At 44.8% G+C, this 22,467-nt stretch overlaps 1 protein-coding gene and 1 pseudogene across 4 annotated transcripts in view; both read right to left on the bottom strand.

The window, feature by feature from the left end:
• acsl3a (acyl-CoA synthetase long chain family member 3a) overlaps positions 1-22,467 on the bottom strand; it is a 139,651-nt gene that overhangs the window by 70,397 nt on the left and 46,787 nt on the right. For all 4 annotated transcript variants that reach the window (XM_038817603.1, XM_038817606.1, XM_038817605.1 and 1 more), the window contains one exon: positions 4,340-4,517. In XM_038817603.1, coding sequence (XP_038673531.1) covers positions 4,340-4,517 — 178 coding nt within the window. The remainder of the gene's footprint in view (positions 1-4,339; positions 4,518-22,467) is intronic.
• On the bottom strand, positions 5,633-6,236 carry LOC119976408 (annotated as a pseudogene).

Raw genomic sequence — 22,467 nt, 5'->3', positions numbered from 1 at the left:
GCCAATCCACCTAACCTGCACATCTTTGGACTGTGGGAGGAAACCGGAGCACCCGGACACGGAGAGAAAGTGTTAACTCCACACAGACAGTCACTCATGGTCGTAACCGAACCCGGGTCTTTGACGCTGTGGGGAAGCAGTGCGAACCACTGTGCCAACGTGCCATCCCGGCTGTCACGAACCACCTGCCCAGCCAACTGTACTAAACCAGCCCCACTGAGCTAAAGCGGCCCCCACAGAGCTAAACTAGCATAACTTGTTGTAATTGATGTACCAGAACACTCAGATCATTCTGTACTATAAGTTCTGCAATCTTGCTTCATTTAAATAACATGCTGCTTTTCAATTCTTCCTGCCAAAGTGGACTAGTTCACATTATACTCCATCTGCCAATTATCTGCCCTTCCCCACTTACTTAACTTATCTATAGTCCTTTACAATCTCATGTCCTCTTCACTAGTTCCTGTCCTACCCATCTTTTGGTTATCATCAAATTTAGCAACTAGGCATTCAGTCCCTTCATCCAAGTCATTGATATAAATTGCAAACAGTTGAGCCCCCAGCACTGATCCTTATGGAAAACCACTCGTAAAATGTTGCCAACCCAAAAATGAGCCATTTATGCAATCACTTGTCTTGTCTCATGTTGGTTCATCAATCCTCTATCCATGCTATTATGTTACCCCCTACACCATAAGTTCTTATTGTAACCTTTGATGTGGCACCTTGTCAAATGCTTTCGAGAAATCCAAGTGCACATCTACAGGTTCCCTTTTATCCACATTGCTTGCTAATTCCTCAAAGAACTCTTAATAAATTAATCAAGCACTATTCCCCTTTCACAAAACCATGTTGAATCTGCCTGCTTGCATTGAGATTTTCTTATTTAAATTTAGACCCACTTCTCTCTCCTTCAAACTGTATGCAAAGTTTTATTATGTTATGATCACTGTTACCGAGTGCCTTTACTAGGAGGCCATTAGTTAATCCTGTCGCATTATGGAGTCCATTAGTTAATCTTGTCTCACTGTACAGTACCAGATCTAGAATAACCTCCTCACTAGTTGGATCCAAAACTTTGCCTTTTTTCAGGAACTGTATTGAAAATGCTATGAACTTATCATCCAGGCTACCTTTGCCAATCTAATTCATCCAAACTATATATAGATTAAAATCACCCATGATTATTACTGTACATTTCTGACAAGCCTCCATTATTTGTACCCGTATACCATATTCTACAATATCGTTACTTGTTATGGGTTCCTATAAACTACTCCCATAAGTGACTTCTTACCTTTGCTATTTTTTAGCCCAAGTCAATTCTACATTTTGAATTTTAGAACTCAGCTCATCTCTCCCTCTATGGTACTAATGACAGCAATCCCTGCACTTTTTCCTTTGCCTCAACAATTACAAGGCTACATGTATTCAGATACTGAGCTTTTAGTTCTGTCTTTTAACTATTTTTGCACATCCTAGCCCTATCTGCTGACACAATCCTTAGTTTGTACACTGTCTCTTCTTGCCGTGCTGAATTATTGTTATCCTTCTGCAACCTTGATCTCTTGCCTTCTCCTCTCCCAAAAGCCTCATTTACCCAAACTGGCACTTTGTCATAAAGTGTCATAAAGGTAGAGATTAAATATCTGACTCAGATCACTGCCACTCAAAATAAGCGTTCTTCCACCTGACACTGGGGAGGTGGTGGCGTAGTGGTATTTTCGCTGGACAAGTACTCCAGAAACCCAGAGTACTCTGGGGTCCCAGGTTCAAATCTCGCCACTGCAGATAAAAATCTGAAATCACAAGTCAAATGATGACCATGGAACCATTGTCGATTGCTGTAAAAACTCATCTGGTTTACTAGTGTCCTTTAGGGAAGGAGATCTGCCATCCTTACCTGGTCTGGCCTATATGTGACTCCAGACCCTCAGAATCGTGGTTGACTCTTAACTGATAATGTTGTGGAGGAGAATGCTGAGACCCAGGCTATTAGAATAGATGGCATTGAGGTGCGTAGGGAAGAAGTGTTGGCAATTCTGGACAAGGTGAAAATAGATAAGTCCCCGGGGCCGGATGGGATTTATCCTAGGATTCTCTGGGAAGCCAGGGAAGAGATTGCTGAGCCTTTGGCTTTGATTTTTATGTCATCATTGGCTACAGGAGGGCAGCACGGTGGCACAGGCATTGTTGCCTACGGCGCTGAGGACCCGGGTTCGAATCCCGGCCCTGGGGTCACTGTCCGTGTGGAGTTTGCACATTCTCCCCGTGTCTGCGTGGGTTTCGCCCCCACAGTCCAAAAGATGTGCAGGATAGGTGGATTGGCCACGCTAAATTGCCCCTTAATTGGAAAAAATAATTGGGTACTCTAAATTTATTTATTTTTTTTAAATTCTTGGCTACAGGAATAGTGCCAGAGGACTGGAGGATAGCAAATGTGGTCCCTTTGTTCAAGAAGGGGAGTAGAGATAACCCCGGTAACTATAGGCCGGTGAGCCTCACGTCTGTTGTGGGTAAAGTCTTGGAGAGGATTATGAGATACGATTTATAATCATCTAGAAAGGAATAATATGATTAGGGATAGTTAGCATGGTTTTGTGAAGGGTAGGTCATGCCTCACAAACCTTATCGAGTTCTTTGAGAAGGTGACTGAACAGGTAGACAAGGGTAGAGCAGTTGATGTGGTGTATATGGATTTCAGTAAAGCGTTTGATAAGGTTCCCCACGGTCGGCTATTGCAGAAAATACGGAGGATGGGGATTGAGGGTGATTTAGAGATGTGGATCAGAAATTGGCTAGTTGAAAGAACACAGAGGGTGGTGGTTGATGGCAAATGTTCAGAATGGAGTTCAGTTACGAGTGGCGTACCACAAGGATCTGTTCTGGGGCCGTTGCTGTTTGTCATTTTTATAAATGACCTAGAGGAGGGCACAGAAGGTTGGGTGAGTAAATTTGCAGACGACACTAAAGTCGGTGGAGTTGTAGACAGTGTGGAAGGATGTTGCAGGTTACAGAGGGACATAGATAAGCTGCAGAGCTGGGCTGAGAGGTGGCAAATGGAGTTTAATGTGGAGAAGTGTGAGGTGATTCACTTTGGAAAGAATAACAGGAATGCGGAATATTTGGCTAATGGTAAAATTCTTGGTAGTGTGGATGAGCAGAGGGATCTCGGTGTCCATGTACATAGATCCCTGAAAGTTGCCACCGAGGTTGATAGGGTTGTGGAGAAGGCCTATGGTGTGTTGGCCTTTATTGGTAGAGGGATTGAATTCCGGAGCCATGAGGTCATGTTGCAGCTGTACAAAACTCTGGTACGGCCGCATTTGGAGTATTGCGTAGATAGGGTGGACAGTGAGAGCCTTCTCCCGTGGATGGAGGTGACTAGCACGAGGGGACATAGCCTTAAATTGAGGGGTAATAGATATAGGACAGAGGTCAGAGGTAGGTTTTTTACGCAAAGAGTGGTGAGGCCGTGGAATGCCCTAACTGCAACAGTAGTGAACTCGCCAACATTGAGGGCATTTAAAAGTTTATTGGATAAGCATATGGATGATAATGGCATAGTGTAGGTTAGATGGCCTTTAGTTTTTGACTTCCCATGTCGGTGCAACATCGTGGCCGAAGGGCCTGTACTGCGCTGTATCGTTCTATGTTCTTGCCCCTCAAGGGCAATTGGGGATGTGTAATAAATGCTGGCACAGCCTGAGGGGATCAAGGGTTATGGGGTGAAGGCAGGAGAATGGGGATGAGAAAATATCAGCCATGATTGAATGGTGGAGCAGACTCGATGGGCCAAGTGGCCTAATTCTGCTCCTATGTCTTATGGTCCCAAGAACGAATAAAATAAATCACTCATACTTGCACTAACAGGTAGATTATTGGGTAACAATCAGTAGAAACCAGGACTCAAAATTCAAAGCTTTCTAGTTGAACTGTTTGTTCCACAGAACCATAGAATCCTATAGTGCAGAAGGAGGCCATTCAGCCCATGGAGTCTGCAGCGATCCTGCGAAGGAGGGTTCCACCAAGGCCCACTCCTCTGGCCCATTCCCGCAACCTAACCTACACATCGTTGGACACTAAAGGGAAATTTAGCACAGCAAATCCATCTAACCTAGTCTACGTATATAATGTATCCACTGATACAGCCAATGCATCAATTTGAAAGCAAAAAAATCACAATTAACACAGCTCCATATATCCCTTCATTAAAAAAAATGCCATTTTAATTAGTTAAATGACTATTTAGTAGTTAAACGATTAACTCAACAAAATATACATTGCTAGCCTTAACTAAATATACATTTTTGATATATTCATGCTAAATTTTACTCACGAGGAAAGTTGTACATGAAGCAGGACTGGGCAGCTATCATCCATTCCGCTCTGGTTTCACAGAAGATGGCTATGTTGGCTTTGGGTCGTTGACCCAACATAGCCAGCCCACTGCCAAAATGTGCAACACGACGATAGACCTCATCATAGGTGAGCCATTTGTAATGTCCAAGGATTAACTGGTATGGGCAAGAAAAGACAATGAATTAAAATAGATAATTTTAAAGCAGCAACACTACAAATAGATAAAAACATGCAAACACATATATATCATACGAGTACAGTGCATTTAAAGCACAGAAACAGACCATTCAGGGCCAGGAGATCTTTGATGGTGTTCATAAACAGAAGAATAATTCACTTGGTTGGCGCATAGTGGAAAACAAACTTTGCAAGTCTGATGAAGTTAGCATTTTCACTCCTGAAGTAGTCTAGGTGAAATCAACAGCTGAAGTTGTTTAAGACCTTAAGACATAGAAACAGAATTAGGCCACTCAACCCATCGAGTCTCCTCCGCCATTCAATCATGGCTGATATTTTTCTCATCTCGATTCTCCTGACTTCTCCCCATAACCTCTGATCCCCTTAATAATCAAGAACCGATCTATCCCTGACTTAAACACACTCAGTGATTTGGCCTCCACAGCCTTCTGCGGCAAAGAACATACAAGAGTAGTTGCAAAATTCTCTCGAAGAAGCAGACTTTCAGCAGGTAACATGATTAATTACTTGTAGTCTTATTACTTGGAGGTTCGTTTGTTGTTTTAGTGGGCTTGAATACTCAATCTTTGAAACCGTATGATGTTAAGACACACATAGTTTTTTCCATCTTTTTTGCTGAGTCTTTCTGTAGTCAGCACTTAAGATTAAAAAGTGAGATCAACACAGCCTTACCATCTGCCTTCTCAGTCCCCTTTTGTAAATATGCTATTGGGCTCAATTTGATTAACCATCAATGGAGGGAAGTGAAAGTCAGAGTCTGTTCTCGACCGCGTGGAGTTGTAAAAGTTGTGTTTATTCGGAATTGCTGTGTGCATCCAGGAGAGGCAAGTTCTGTTCCTTAGCTCGCAAAAGTCAGCTCTGATCATAGTCAGAATTACACAAATATTTTTATAAAAAAGCTTCATTTTTATTAGAAAAGAAAACAATGAAATACACCGGATGATTCTAGCGGTTGACCTATTGCTAGGATTCTTACCTGGAACAAGGGAATAACCGACTTAAGTCATTATTGAGATCACTACTTTATAAGCACCCTAAGGAAGCAGTTTTATATGTGTTTTCCCCACTAAGTATAAACCAAACGTATCATAGACGAGGTAAGTTGCTGTTCCATGAAGAATCCTCAGCTTGCAACATCTCAAGAGAATTAAGCAGTTTTTGACATGGTTTGGCAGAACAACCTGTTCAGTTTGTACCAGTGGGGCCAAAAACCACCTGCACCTCGTTCAGTTTCATCCAGGGTCTTCAACCCCTCAAGTTCTGGGTAGCAGATACGTTCACAGATCAGTTGCGTTATTTGATTACCCTTTTTAACTTCAAATGATTCCTTGCCAAAGTTGAAGAGAATCACACTAACATTTCCTCTGTAATCCTCATCAATAACACCAGCTCCGACATCAATGAAGTATTTTGCTGCCAATCCAGATCTTGGAGCCACTCTGCCATAGAATCCAGAGGGAACTGCAATCTGAATGTCGGTCTTCACAATAACTTTATTTGAGCGGGGACCACATAGTTGTAGGCGCTGTAAAGGTCGAAGCCGGCCGCCCGCTCTGAGCCCCGGTCGGTGTTTGCGCGTTTTCACTCAGCCGGGCGAAGCGGAGCCGCGGCTTCTCCTCGGCCTGGGGCGGCTTGGCCGGGGTCGCGGTGGGGCTGGAGGCTTCAGAATACAGCATGGTCCCAGGAGAGAGGGAGTGAGAGAGAGGTAGAGAGACATAGAGAGAGGGTCGGGGAGACAAACTCCTGGATTCTGTTCAACCCTGAATTTACCCCGAACTTCTGGATGGGGTGTGAATGTGTTTTAATCCCCTGCATTGGGCTGGACAATGAATCTCCTCTCGACAGGCTTAAACCATGATTTCTGTGATGTGGGTCTCCTTTCTTATCCTAATGCCCTGTGAGATGATTGAATTATCTCCAGTGCAGGTGACTTTTCTTTAAGGTCCAACATTTTAACTCCTTGCCTGCTGAGTTTTCCCTTGACCTGTGCTGTTACAATAATTGAAACATCTTTATTATTACTTATATCAATTCTGACACACATATAGCAATTTGTACCGCTAACAACCATGAGCTGGATTATTGTTTGCAGACATTCACCTTGCAAGGGTTAAAACAATTACCGTCTTGGTTTCAGAATTACTTATTCAAGTCAAAAGATATCTCTTCAATAGACTCAGGAGATGGGTATTAACAAATCCTTAAGCCTGCAATGTATCCTTTTGTCCTTGCTAGATAATATGGCAGTTTTGAATCTACAAAGTCAGATGGTCCTTCTTGGCCATATTTTGCAGCATTTTATTGTCCAATATTTAAAAAATTCATAGACATAGAACGATACTGCGCAGTACAGGCCCTTCGGCCCTCGATGTTGCACCGACATGGAAAAAAAAACTAAAGGCCATCTAACCTACACTATGCCCTTATCATCCATATGCTTGTCCAATAAATTTTTAAATGCCCTCAATGTTGGCGAGTTCACTACTGTTGCAGGTAGGGCATTCCACGGCCTCACCACTCTTTGCGTAAAAAACCCACCTCTGACCTCTGTCCTATATCTATTACCCCTCAATTTAAGGCTATGTCCCCTCGTGCTAGCCACCTCCATCCGCGGGAGAAGGCTCTCGCTGTCCACCCTATCTAACCCTCTGATCATTTTGTATGCCTCTATTAAGTCACCTCTTAACCTTCTTCTCTCTAACGAAAACAACCTCAAGTCCATCAGCCTTTCCTCATAAGATTTTCCCTCCATACCAGGCAACATCCTGGTAAATCTCCTCTGCACCCGTTCCAAAGCTTCCACGTCCTTCCTATAATGAGGCGACCAGAACTGTACGCAATACTCCAAATGCGGCCGTACCAGAGTTTGGTACAGCTGCAACATGACCTCATGGCTCCGGAACTCAATCCCTCTACCAATAAAGGCCAACACACCATAGGCCTTCTCCACAACCCTATCAACCTGGGTGGCAACTTTCAGGGATCTATGTACATGGACACCGAGATCCCTCTGCTCATCCACACTACCAAGAATTTTACCATTAGCCAAATATTCCGCATTCCTGTTATTCTTTCCAAAGTGAATCACCTCACACTTCTCCACATTAAACTCCATTTGCCACCTCTCAGCCCAGCTCTGCAGCTTATCTATGTCCCTCTGTAACCTGCAACATCCTTCCGCACTGTCTACAACTCCACCGACTTTAGTGTCGTCTGCAAATTTACTCACCCATCCTTCTGCGCCCTCCTCTAGGTCATTTATAAAAATGACAAACAGCAACGGCCCCAGAACAGATCCTTGTGGTACGCCACTCGTAACTGCACTCCATTCTGAACATTTCCCATCAACTACCACTCTCTGTCTTCTTTCAACTAGCCAATTTCTGATCCACATCTCTAAATCACCCTCAATCCCCAGCCTCCGTATTTTCTGCAATAGCCGACCGTGGGGAACCTTATCAAACGCTTTACTGAAATCCATATACACCACATCAACTGCTCTACCCTCGTCTACCTGTTCAGTCACCTTCTCAAAGAACTCGATAAGGTTTGTGAGGCATGACCTACCCTTCACAAAACCATGCTGACTATCCCTAATCATATTATTCCTATCTAGATGATTATAAATCGTATCTTTTATAATCCTCTCCAAGACTTTACCCACCACAGACGTTAGGCTCACCGGCCTATAGTTACCGGGGTTATCTCTACTCCCCTTCTTGAACAAAGGGACCACATTTGCTATCCTCCAGTCCTCTGGCACTATTCCTGTAGCCAATGATGACCTAAAAATCAAAGCCAAAGGCTCAGCAATCTCTTCCCTGGCTTCCCAGAGAATCCTAGGATAAATCCCATCCGGCCCCGGGGACTTATCTATTTTCACCTTGTCCAGAATTGCCAACACTTCTTCCCTACGCACCTCAATGCCATCTATTCTAATAGCCTGGGTCTCAGCATTCTCCTCCACAATATTATCTTTTTCTTGAGTGAATACTGACGAAAAGTATTCATTTAGTATCTCGCTTATCTCCTCAGCCTCCACACACAACTTCCCACCACTGTCCTTGACTGGCCCTACTCTTACCCTAGTCATTCTTTTATTCCTGACATACCTATAGAAAGCTTTTGGGTTTTCCTTGATCCTACCTGCCAAAGACTTCTCATGTCCCCTCCTTGCTCGTCTCAGCTCTCTCTTTAGATCCTTCCTCGCTTCCTTGTAACTATCAAGCGCCCCAACTGAAACTTCACGCCTCATCTTCACATAGGCCTCCTTCTTCCTCTTAACAAGAGATTCCACTTCTTTGGTAAACCACGGTTCCCTCGCTCGACCCCTTCCTCCCTGCCTGACTGGTACGTACTTATCAAGAACATGCAATAGCTGTTCCTTGAACAAGCTCCACATATCCAGTGTGCCCAACCCTTGCAGCCTACTTCTCCAACCAACACATCCTAAGTCATGTCTAATGGCATCATAATTGCCCTTCCCCCAGCTATAACTCTTGCTCTGCGGGGTATACTTATCCCTTTCCATCACTAACGTAAAGGTCACCGAATTGTGGTCACTGTCTCCAAAGTGTTCACCTACCTCCAGATCTAACACCTGGCCTGGTTCATTACCCAAAACCAAATCCAAAGTGGCCTCACCTCTTGTTGGCCTGTCAACATATTGTGTCAGAAAACCCTCCTGCACACATTGTACAAAGAACGACCCATCCAATGTACTCGAACTATATCTTTTCCAGTCAATATTAGGAAAGTTAAAGTCTCCCATAACAACTACCCTGTTACTTTCGCTCTTTTCCAGAATCATCTTCGCCATCCTTTCCTCTACATCTCTAGAACTATTAGGTGGCCTATAGAAAACTCCCAACAGGGTGACCTCTCCTTTCCTGTTTCTAACCTCAGCCCATACTACCTCGGAAGAAGAGTCCCCATCTTGCATCCTTTCTACCACCGTAATACTGTCCTTGACTAGCAGCGCCACACCTCCCCCTCTTTTGCCCCCTTCTCTGACCTTACTAAAGCACCTAAACCCCGGAACCTGCAACAACCATTCCTGTCCCTGCTCTATCCATGTTTCTGAAATGGCCACAACATCGAAGTCCCAGGTACCAACCCATGCTGCCAGTTCCCCTACCTTATTTCGTATACTCCTGGCATTGAAATAGACACACTTCAAACCACAGACCTGAACACTGCCGCCCTCCTGCGAAGTCAAAACTGTGCTCCTGACCTCTCTACTCTCAATCTCTCGCACCCCAAAACTACAATCCAGGTTCCCATGCCCCTGCTGAATTCAGTTCCAGAAGATTCCACATTGAGAATAGTTGATGTCGGACATGACTTTACTGGGCATGAACAGCATCAACTCTGTAACTCCGTGTGGTAGCAAACTGCACATTATAATCACTTTCTAGATAAAAAAGCTGTTTCTGTATTAGTAACCATCTTATAGAATATAGAACAGTACAGCACAGAACAGGCCCTTTGGCCCTCGAGGGACCAAGTGGTTTACAGTACTCCAAGTGTGGTCTAACTATGGTTCTATTTCTCTGTTATTTAGTTCTATACAAAGGAACCCAACATGTTTTTGTTTTTATGATCTTATTAATGGTGTCACTATTTTTATTGGTTATGTGGCCTCCTTACTCTTCCTACCAAAATGTACCACCAAACGCTTATCAATTATGATCCCAGCAGATGTTACTATTGGACAATTAGATCCTAAACTTTAGTTTTCTGTTTTGATACGTGGAGGGCAGCTACGTCACAGCAGTCCACTGCTGAATCTTTAACAAAATAATAAAACATTTATTAACAATAAAAGAACTCCATTACACAATGCCTTGACCACAACTATCCTGTTATATATGTACAGATTCCTAGATAACAGAAGTTTACAAAGTTTTATTTATACTCTAATATTCACAGTAAGTACACAGTCCATGCAAACCCCCATCCCCCTTGCTGATGTTTGTCACACCGTGAGCCAACTGATCCCAATGAAACAGTCTTTCACATGAGGGTTTCCAATCTCCGCTCTCGAAGAATCTTCACCTAAACAATGCTTTCCCTCAGATGCCTCTACCAAGGATCCACCTCCAGTAAGGAGTCACCAACCTTTGGGTCTCCTTGGATCTCTGGCTTCTCACAAGCCCACGTTATTCCCGGTCTGCACCTCGTAGCCCTGTCTTTTAATTTGGGAGACTGTTCTTAACCTCACTTAAGAACACCTTTTTCCAGATTTACTTTCCTTTGACTAGAACGTCTTCTTGGAACTTCCTTCTATCCCTCTCCCTGGTTTCAGGACCTTTGTGTTCTTTAGCTTGGGACCTGCTCTCTGAAGCCTCCCTTTGTACAATTAAACATTCATACGAACAAGGACCAGGAGTAGGCCATTCGGCCCTCAAGCCTGCTCCACCAAATAATAAGATCACGGCTGATCTGATAGCAGCCTTAAATCGGCATTTGCCTACCCATGATAATCTACCATCCCCTTGCTTCCCAAGAATCAATCCACCTCCATCTTCAAAGACTCTGTTTCCATTACCTTTTCAGGAGGAGTTCCAAAGTCTCACGACCCTCAGAGGAAAAGTTTCACCATATCTCTTTTAAATAGCATATCTCTTATTTTTAAACAGTGAACCCCAGTTCTATGTTCTCCTAAGAGACGAAACATCCACTCCACAGCCATCCTGTCAAGATCCCCTCAGGACATTATATTTTCCAATCAAGCAGCCTCATACTCTTCTAAACTCAGATACAAGTCTAACATGACTAACTTTTCCTCTAAGACAAACAGCCCATTCCAGGTATTTGTCTGGCAAACCTTCTTTGAATTATCATGCCTGTTCCAGCCTGGGTCACCTTCTTCCAACGGAATGAAAACTGTTTTTGCTGTCTCTGTGGACACCTGGCTGCAAGGCAACTGCATAGTTTTCCTACTTAATACGATCCCAGACTGAACACCAACAGTGGCTAGGATACTGGACCAAAACCCCAATACTGCTGATTTTGAAAGACCACGCGGAAAGAATGATTCGTTCCAGGAGTGATTGAATGAAAAAACAGGGATTTGGTGTTTTAAAACAGAACTTTATGATAAATATAAGACTGAACTCTTTTAACGTCACACCTAAAAGAATAGCTTACAATTAACCCTTAACACTATTACTCAATTACCCATTAAACAACAAGAAAGGAAACGTACAGCTCTCAATCCAGTTTAAAATCAGCATGGCATAAAGTAATACTTGCTTGGCAAATCAGATTTGGGCTGCGATTGGGACCCCTGCTGAATAGCGGAATATCGTCAAATAGCTGCTACAACTGGATTGTTTCAGCCTCTTATCTTCAGACAAGACTGCTCTGCTTTTAAAATATTTTTATCTTTTTAAACTGTCCCACTGGGAAAGAAAACTGCCTTTTCTTGTGGACTCTTGTGGTAGCCAGATCAGATCTCTTCAAATGCTTTCTCAAAAATCTCTCTCTTTACTCCACCCAGCAGGGACATCACCTCCCCAAGCAGGCAACAAAATAACTTTCCAGAGACTGAACCCCTCAGGGACTGCCCCCAATCAACCCACAGTGCATTATCCAGAATGTAAAACACATTCCTTTGTCATTTTCACCTGCTGGCTGCTAAAAGCACCCAGGCCCTGCAAAACAGAATTATTTTTCAAAAAAACATGACCTCTATAGTCAAGCACACTGTAACCCCAGGCTTTTCACCCTTTATTGCCCAATAATTTGAATCCAATATTCCTAAAATCTTCCAGTCATCACATAATTTTAAATGTTTTAAAAGCAGGAATCTTTTAAAGTAAAACTAAAACTAATATCTCCTTAACATACAACTGCAAAAATATAAATAAAAATTAAAGTTAAGCTATAACATATGCCCACACACAGATACAAACATAGATTAATAAAAGCTATATCTATACCCTAACACAATAGTCAAATGCTACCCACCCATTCTGTAGGTTCATTAATGTCTTCCTGTATTTTGCCACCACCCTCATCTGCATTAACCACAACCTCCTGTAGCCACCTGGGGTGACCACTGCCCAACACAAAATGGAAGATTGCAAGGAATGCAGGGAAATTGGACATGTTGTAAAGCAAGCAGCTTGCAAAGTGCTTGTATATTCAGACTACTGCAGAAACCAGTTTTGACTGCTGCAGAAACCAGACAGCACTATGAAAAGAAAACAGTTAGCATACTAATGAGGCGATACCGGGCGATCCCCAGATACAATGGAAACAAGTTAAACACAGATCAATACATTTAATGGAAGGGCAGACTTTTCGGCGCCAAAGAAGTCCAAAACAATAAGTCCTAAGAACCGCCCCAGTGATCGAGGAATGGCCCCGCTATTGGGGAATTCAAATCAATCGATTGGGAAGAGACCCAATCAATTGCAAGAGTATAGAGGGTCCGCCCAGGTGGGCGCAAGACCTTGAGAGGAGTATAAGACAGAGACCCCGACCCCAGCTCTCCCTCTCTGCCAGCCTCTCCTTGACCAGCCAGCCCTCCCAGCAGAACACCGTTGCAGCAGAAGAACCTTGAGGAGGAGAGGTCTGGACAGCAGCCGCCAACAAGTAAGTCACAACACACGCTACGAGAGTAGACACTCCTGACCCCCCTTAGTCCATAACTACTGGAAGCCTGCGGACCCAGGACAAAGCTAGAAGCCGTTGTTCCCTGATCCGGCAGTCCCCTTGTTCAGATAAGTATTTGGCCTATTAGTGGTAGGATTAGCCTAGTCTTAGTTTTATATGTATGATTAGTAGATTACTGTAATATAATAAACGTGTCTTGTTGAACTTACTAACTGGTGTATGGATTTATTGCTTTGAACTTGAAACTTGTGGCGGTATCTTAACGATACCTGGCAACTCCAAAGCTAAGTAACGAAACAGAGCCAAATTGAGTGTTAAACACACTCACCCAGAACGAGCAACACTCCAAACAGCATCCACCCCATCACCTGGTCTTGTCCTATCTTACGATTTTAAATAAAGGGAGCCCATTCAGTTGGGTGCATTTAAGTAGGTTTACGTAGGGTGCTCTTTCAATGCAGACTCAATGGGCCGAATGGCCTCCTTCTATGTAAATTCTATGATTCTATGATTAGATGTCTGCCAGTCCTCTAGATAAGTGACAATTGCCAATTATCTTTCATTATAAAATTCTAGAATTTACAGTGCAGGAGGCCATTCGGCCCATCGAGTGTGCACCTGCCCTTGGAAAGAGCACCCTACCTAAGCTGATAGTCCGTTTAATTGTTATACTGCACAGTCTAGTGACTGTGTGGAATTAGCACTTTCTCCCCGTGTCTGTGGATTTCCTCCGGGTGCTCCGGTTTTCTCCTACAGTCCAAAGATGTGCAGGTTAGGTGAATGGCTGTGCTAAATTGCCCCCTTTTGTCCGATTAATTATAATACTGTACATAATAAACGGTTATTTGTGTTACAGAAAATCTGGTGACTGTAGTTTATTGGGCTCAACAAAGGACCTTGGGTCCTTTAAATGAAATCTAATTTCACCCGTGTTGCAACTCCGGGTCAAGTGGGGCTGGAACTGACCACGTACTAGCCCAGGGTGTTGTGACATCAGTTCCATGAACTAAGAGAACCAGTTTCTCAAAGCCGATGACTTTTATTGCAGAATGCAATCTCTAATCTGGGTTGCCTGAATAAATACACACTTAGTTGCATTTTCAGCCAGAATCAACCTCTATCTTAACTCTTTTCCCTATGTGCCAAGTATGATGTCCTTGTGCTCTCTCTTGCCCTCTTCCTTGTCCCCCATTTGAACTTTTCTTCCATATTCAGGGCCAACAACTTGACCTTGCCATCTTCAGTGACTTCACCACTCCTGTCATCCCATTCACAGATAAGGCCAACTTTATAATTGCCTTCTATCCCTCAACACTTACGTTTCCTTCTCTACCTCCTTGTCGTATGAGGAACGTTTGAGGACTCTGGGTCTGTACTCGGAGTTTAGAAGGATGAGAGGGGATCTTATTGAAACTTACAAGATACTGCTAGGCCCACATTCTCCCCGTGTTTGCGTGGGTTTCGCCCCCACAACCCAAAGATGTGCAAGGTAGGTGGATTGAATATGCTAAATTGCCCCTTAATTGGAAAAAATTAATTGGGTACTCTAAATTTATTTTTTTAAAAGATACTGTGAGGCCTGTTTCCACTTGTAGGGAAAAACTAGAACCAGGGGACACCATCTCAGACTAAAGGGACGATCCTTTAAAATAGAGATGCGGAGGAATTTCTTCAGCCAGAGGGTGGTGAATCTGTGGAACTCTGTCGCAGAAGGCTGTGGAAGCCAATTCACTGAGTGTCTTTAAGATAGAGATGAAATGAAAATCACTTATTGTCACGAGTAGGCTTCAAATTAAGTTACTGTGAAAAGCCCCTAGTCGCCACATTCCGGCGCCTGTTCGGGGAGGCTGTTACGGGAATCGAACCGTGCTGCTGGCCTGCTTGGTCTGCTTTCAAAGCCAGCGATTTAGCCCAGTGTGTTAAACAGCTCCTAGATAGGTTCATGATTAATAAGGGGATCAGGGATTGTGGGGAGAATGGGGATGAGAAAATATCAGCCATGATTGAATGGCGGAGCAGACTCGATGGGCTGAGTGGCCTAATTCTGCTCCTATGTCTTATGGTCCTACTGGGCTCTTTCCTGGGTAAACTCTTCCCCAGTACTAATACAAAGTAACAATTACAAGCCTCTTCCTAAACAAACTTTTGGTTTCTGCAATCCAAGCTAAAACAAACCTTTTCCTTTAAGTACGTTAAACTCATCAAGATTAAAATATTGGCCACTGCGCAACAACATGGCACTTTACACTTTGTTTAAAACTTGCTGTCAAATAGTCATTACTCTGTCCGATGACCCTTAAATTGCAAGTTTTGTTATTTGTTAGGAAGAGCAGAATTCGTTATTACATACTAATTGAGGTTTCCCTGGGCAACCTTGCAGACAGACCACTGAAATAGACCCATCATTCTTTGTGAATTTTTAGCTTTTTCGCACAGGCACGGAAACGATAATTCACACTGAATTACCAGGCACTGTAAAAGCAATGTGAAATGTCACAGGTTTGACAAGCGGTGCAAAACGGAGGCAAGGAACTTGTAAATCTACACTGAACCATGCACAGAAGAATGATCACATACATTCACCCAACAGTGCTAGAAGTCAGGCATTGGAACATGCTCAGTGTTCTTTCGTAGAATGAAATATCAATACCGCCCTCTAGTGTTGAGAAAATTTAGAAAAGTTTCATGACCAAATGATTCAACTTCACACAGAATCCATAAAAACCCTACTGTACAGAAGGAGGCCATTTGGCCCATTGGGTCTGCACCGACCCTCTGAAAGAGCACCCTACCCAGGACAACTACCCCCCCCCCCCCCCCCCCACCAACCCTATCCCCGCAACCCCACCAAATCTGCACATTTTTGGACACAAGGGACAATTGATCGTGGCCAATCCACCTGCACATTTTTGGACTGTGGGAGGAAACCAGAGCACCAGGTGGAAACCTACGCAGACACGGGAGAATGTGCAAACTCCAGAGTTACCCAAAGCTGGAATTGAACCCAAATCTCTGACGCTGTGAGACATGCCATCATGTTGTTTAACTTATGCAATCTTAACTTATTCTTCAATTATTTTGCTTCTGTTTTTGTGGCTTTAATTACTACGTACAAAAGTCAAAGTCTAATGTTCTTAACAGAACAGTACATTCAGACACACAAGGAAGAGAAATGCAGAATGTTGATTTCACGTTACTATATATATGAAGGCAACCAGGCACCTAAAATAAAATTTCTTTTGCAGGTATGTTCATGTCCAGTTTAACAACCACATTCAACGGTATTACTTTAAATAACTTAATAAATCCTGTAAATGTCATTTTAAGGTAATTGAACCTAAAAACCTATGTAAAGTATCCCTGCCACACTAGGTAAACTTTTCCAAAGCATTTAAACACCATTCAATTTAGGTAATATGTTGTTACGTGCACATTTTTTTGGGTAGTCTAGAATCTTCAATCCTCAGGGAAACTTCAATGGATATTACTTTTTCAAAGAAAGACAAGCTTTCAATAATATAGCAACTTTCACAACCATAGGACATCTCAAAATGCTTTACAATTAAGTAAGTACTTTCGTAATATAGGAGTCACAGCAGCCAAATGTTGTACGGACAGCTCACACATGAAGTATGTTACTAAATAATCCATAACAGCAGAGAAGTTAAAAGCAAAAACAGAAAGTGCTGGAAAAACCCGGTTCCGAAGAGTCATATTGGACTGTAAACATCAACTCTCTTCCTCTCTCCACGGGTGCTGCCAGACCTGCTGAGTTTTTGCAGCACTTTGTTTTTATTTCACATCGCCAACATCTACAGCATTTTGTTTTTATCACCTGAACTCTCTTTGTTCATTTTTAATAGTGTCACTGGGTGGTTTTTGGCTGCCTGAGAGGACAGACATGGCCTCAGTTCAATGTCTCCTCCAGGAAATGCCACCTCCAACAGTGCAGCATTCCCTCAGTCTTGAAATGAAATGTCAACCAAGCCTACTTTGATCTGGCAAGTTTCACTGTCCTGACTGAATCACACCCTTAGTTATATGTTTCAAGAAACCACCAAACAGAAACTTTTCATGGATATTAATTACTGGAAAAAAAATGAAAGTAAAAAGCCTCAAATAGCACGGGTTCAGGAAGATTGTGGTAGATTTAATGGGAGATGAGGGTGTGGGGTGTAACCTTTTCCAAAAATAAAAGTAAATAATTTGGCTATGAAATGCAGTTTCAATAATGTTTGAACCATTATTACTACTTCGAACACTACTTCACTTGCTCAACTCTGCATAAAAAGATAATAACTCCAAATTAACAATAAAATTGACTGGACTCCAAAGGAACAATTGTTAAACGGTGTTATCGGCAACTTGAACATAGCAGTGTTCAACTTTCTAACCTGATCAAAACAATGATGCCTGGTGAAAGCATGGGTATTATGATTTTGGATAAACTCTGCACAAATAAGCGTGCTTCACTTCAGTGCTTTGACATTCTATGATTCTACACGTGGTGTTCATCAGAGAGCAATAAACATTTTCTCAATTGGGAAATTTCAGTAAAATCAGAATTTATTGTGTAACGCAACTTTAATGAGAGGACACAACAACATTGGCTGCCAGAAAATACATTAGTGAATCAATCTCCTATTGCACCATACTCAAATTCAGTCAAAGGATGTGCTGTTTTTGGTCAGGAACAATATACCATGTGATTCATCAGTTGTGTCCCTTTATGTTTAGAAATCATAGAATTTACAGTGCAGAAGGAGGCCATTCAGCCCATCGAGTCTGCACCGGTCCTTACAAAGAGTACCCTACTCAAGCCCACGTATCTACCCTATCACCGTAACCCAGCAACCCCCACTTAACCTTTTTGGACACTAAGGGCAATTTAGCATGGCAAATCCACCTAACCGGCACATCTTTGGACAGTACTCTCCCTGTCAGGGAAAACGGGCGTGCATTTCATCACTGCAGGTCCTTTTTTACTTCCTCCGCCAGACTGGTCAGAATAATTGTGGCCAAGTAATTTTCCTAATTCATGGGCAACATGGTGGTTATTAGCACCAGGGACCCGGGTTCAATTCCAACCTCGGGTAACTGTCGTGTGGAGTTTGCACGTTTTCCCAGTGTTTGTGTGGGTTTCCTCCGGCTGCTCCGGTTTCGTCCCACAGTCCAAAGATGTGTTGGTTAGGTGGAATAGCCATGCTAAATTGCCCCTTGTGTCCAATAGTTAGGTGGAATTTTGGGGTTAAAGGACAGGGAGAGGGAGGTTCTAGGTAGAGTTGTCTTTCGGAGGGTCGTTACAGACTCAATGGCTTCCTTCTGCACTGTAGGAATTCTATAATTCTATTCTTGGGATGGCCAGGCCAACATTTTATTGCCTATTCCTAATTGCCGTACTCGGTCAAATGCTGCTTTGATGTCAAGGACAACGACTCTCACCTCATGCCTCGAAGTTCAGATTGTCCATGTTTGAACCATGGCTGTGATGAGGTCAAGAGTTGAGTGTCTCTGGCGGAATCCAAACTGGGCATTAATGAGCATGGTATGGCTAAGCAAGCACCATTTCATAACCCTGTTGATGACCCTTCCATCATTTTACTGATGATCGAGAGCAGGCTGATGGTCATTTATTGGCTGGGTTGGATTTGCCCTGCTTTGTATGTACATGAGATACCTGGGCAATTTCTACATTGTCAAGCAGATGACAGTTGTACCTGTTGGCTCAGGGTGCAGTAAATTCTGGAGCACAAGGCTTCAGTACTATTTTCAGCAAAAAAGGGCGGGATTCTCCGGTATCCGGCGTCGGGCCACCCGGAAGGTGCAGAATCCTCCGCACCTTCGGGAGATAGACCGGCGCTGGCATAGTTGGCGCCGCGCCAACCGGCACCGAAGGGACTCCGCCAGCCAGCGTCAGCTAGCGCATGTGCAGATGTGCCAGCATGGTCCCAGAACCGCTGTCGTGTTCCTGTGCACACGCAAGGGGTTTCGTCTCTGCGTCGGCCATGGCGGAGCTTTACAGCTGCCGCGCGGAGGGAAAGCGTGCCCCCATGCAGATCGGTGGGCCCCGATCGCGGGCCAGGCCACCACCAACCCCCCACTCCTGGGCCAGATCCCCCCACGGCCCCCCCCCCCCCCCCCCCCCCCCCCCCGGAGGACTCTGCAGGCCGCCCGCAGAGCCAGGTCCTGCCGGTAAGAACCTTGTGTAATTTACGCAGGCGGGACTGGGCGAAACCAGGCGGCCGCTAGGCCCATCGCAGAATCGCCGGTGGGGGGGGGGGGCGATTCCTGCCCCCCGCCAAAAAACGTCGCCGGAGGATTTGGCAGCCGGCGTCGGGGTGGGATTCACCCCCCCCCCCCCCCCCCCCCCCGCCCCCGCCGATTCTCCTGCCCAGCGGGGCGTGAGAGAATCCCGCCCATTATCTTTGCAGCTTCCAATATCATCAAGGGAGGCGGTGCATGGTAAACAACAAAAGGTTTCCTTGTCCATGTTTGATCTAATGCCATGAAATTTCATGGATCCAGGTTCGATGTTGGATTCCAGGGAAACTCTTCCAAATGTATACCACTGTGCCACCATCTCTGCTGGGTCTGTCCTGCCCATGGGACAGGACATAACCAGGGACAATGATATCCGAGACATTGTCTGTACGGTATGATTATTTGAGTACAACTATGTCAGGCTCTTGCTTGACTAGTCTGTGAGACAGCTTTCTCAAGTTTTCTGTTATCGTTTTCAGTGCCTAGCCGATGCAGAATGCTCTGTCCAATTTCATTAATTTTAGACTTTGTAGCAGTTTGTTACAATTGAGTGGCTAGGTCATTTTGGGTTTGGATTCACATGTAGGCCAGACCAGGCAAGTACAGCAGTTTTTTCTCTAAACAACATTAGTGAACCAGATGTGTTTATGACGACAGATAGTCTCATTGGAACATAGGAACAGGAGTAGATCATTCAATCCATCAGGCCTGCTCAGAAATTTAAAACGATCATGGCTGATGTCATCACTTCAAAGTCTTTTTATCCCTTTACGTTATTGTTAATCAGAAACTATCATTCTCGGGACTTCCGGTGGTCGCACATTTGATAGCTCCCACTTGTGGTGGGTTTTTTGGACCTTTTCCCCCATTAATGGGTGGATGTTTTAGTGGTAAACAGAGCAGAGGTAGTGGATGCATTTGTGGACCAAAGTCAGTTGATCAGCAAGGTGGAGGAGATGGTGGGGGAGCATGAGGGAGCAGCTTACTTTGATGCCGGCCGAGATAGGGATGATGCGAGATATCCAGAAGTGGCTTCAGGAGAAGGTGGAGGACTTGGAGATCTGCTCCCAGAGATAGAGCCTGAAATTTGTGGGGTTGCCAGAGGGCATTGAGGGTTGAGGGAGCAGACGCTGGCTCGAATACGGACAGGATGTTGGAGAAGTTGCTGGGAGAGGGAGGTCTTCGAACGGCCCTTGGTGGGAGACCGGGCACACAGGGCGCTGATGAGGAATCCGCAGGGCGGTTGGACAGGTTTCTGGACAAGAAGCGGAGCCGAGGATGGGCCAGGCAGACAAGGTGGTGTACCTGGAAGGGCAGCGAACTTCGATTACACTAGGACCTGGGTGCACAGCTGGCCAAGAGGATCGTGGGCTTTAACAAAGTGAAGGCTGCCTTCTTTAAGGTGAAGTTTGGGATGCTGTACCTGGCTCGCTTCTGGGTGACTTACAATGGTCGTGAGTACTATTCATGGACCCTGGAAGAAGTGATGGAGTTTGTGAGATGCAATGGACTGGCAGGAGGAAGACGTTGAACTCAGGAGGAGGTGGGGTTTTTTCTTTCATTGTCCTTCTGTGGGGTTTGGAGGTTTGTTCTTGTCAGAAGATTTTGGCCGCCACGCTGTGGGAGGCACTGAAGGCAGTAGGAAAGGGGGGAGGCGAGTTTATTTCAGGACAGGCACACAGCGATAAGATGGAGCAGGCGGAGATGGCAAGGTTAGTGGAGATGATTTTGCACGTAGATAGGAGGTATTCGGAGGCCTTGGAGACAGGGTTGTTGAGGGAGCAACAGAAATTGGTATGGGCTGATCACCACGGGTAAGGTGGTAGGGCAGTTGAAGAGAGCTAAAGGGGCGGTCTATGAGTACAAGAAATGGCAAGTAGTATGTTGGCGCATCAATTGAGGAAGCAGGAACTGGCGTGGGAGATTAGAACGGTGGAGGATTGGGGGGGGGGGGGGGGGAGAGTGAGAGAGGGAGGGAGAGAGAGAAAACCGTCTCGGATCCGGTAGGAGTGAATGGGGTGTTCGGGGACCACACGGGGTTTGTTAAGGGGAGGCATTTGTTGACCAACATTGGCCGGCTGTTGAATGTTATAATGATGCCCCGGACGGACGAAGTGTGGAGGTGTTCTTCGCCATGGATGCGGAGAAGGCCTTCGACAGGGTGGAATGGGACTGTGGGAGGTGCTGAGATGGTTTGGGAAGGGATTTGTGAATTGGGTCCGGTTGTTGTACCGGGCGCCGGTAACAAATGTACGGACGAACCAGGTAATGTCGGAATATTTCAGGCTGCACTGGCAATCGAGGCAGGGATGCCCACTGCTCTTTGCCTTGGTAAAAGAGCCATTGGCAATGGCGCTGAGAGTATTAAGGGACTGGCAGGGGATAGTGTGGGGAGGTATAGTGTGGGGGGGAAAAGTGTGGGGAACATAGGGTCTCGCTGTACGCAGACGATCAGCTGATCTATGTTTCAATCCCTTTGGAAGGTATTGGGGGGGATTATTGGAGGAGTTCGGCCGGTTTTCGGGATATAAACTGAATATGGAGATGAGCGAAGTTTTTCGGATTCAAGCGAGGGGGCGGGGAAGAGGCAGGGGAGTTGCCTTTTTGAGTAGTGGGGGTGAGCTTTCAGTACTTGGGTATTCAGGTGGCTCAGGGGTGGGAGCAGCTGCACAAGTTGAATCTGGCAGGGTTGCTGGAATAGATGAAAGGGAATTTGAGGAGGTGGGATGTGCTCCTGCTGTCGTGACAGGTGCAATCAGTGAAGGGGACGGTCCTCCCGATGTTCTTGTGTTTCAGAATCTCCTGATCTTCATTCCTAAGATGTTTCTTCAGAGGGTGAATTCACTGATTTTGAGGTTTGTCTGGGCGGGTAAAGCCCCGTGGGTGAAGAAGGTGCTGCTGCAACAACGGGGTGAATAGCTCTCCCAAATTTGATGAATTATTACTGGGCGGCAAATATAGCCATGGTTAGGAAGTGGGTGGTGGGGGAGGGGCCAGAGTGAAAATGGATGGAGGCAGCCT

Source organism: Scyliorhinus canicula, chromosome 13, assembly GCF_902713615.1.
Source record: "Scyliorhinus canicula chromosome 13, sScyCan1.1, whole genome shotgun sequence".
Classification (NCBI taxonomy): Eukaryota; Metazoa; Chordata; class Chondrichthyes; order Carcharhiniformes; family Scyliorhinidae; genus Scyliorhinus; species Scyliorhinus canicula.
The sequence above is the reverse complement of the archived record's forward strand: the minus strand, read 5'-3'. Positions and strand labels throughout refer to the sequence as shown.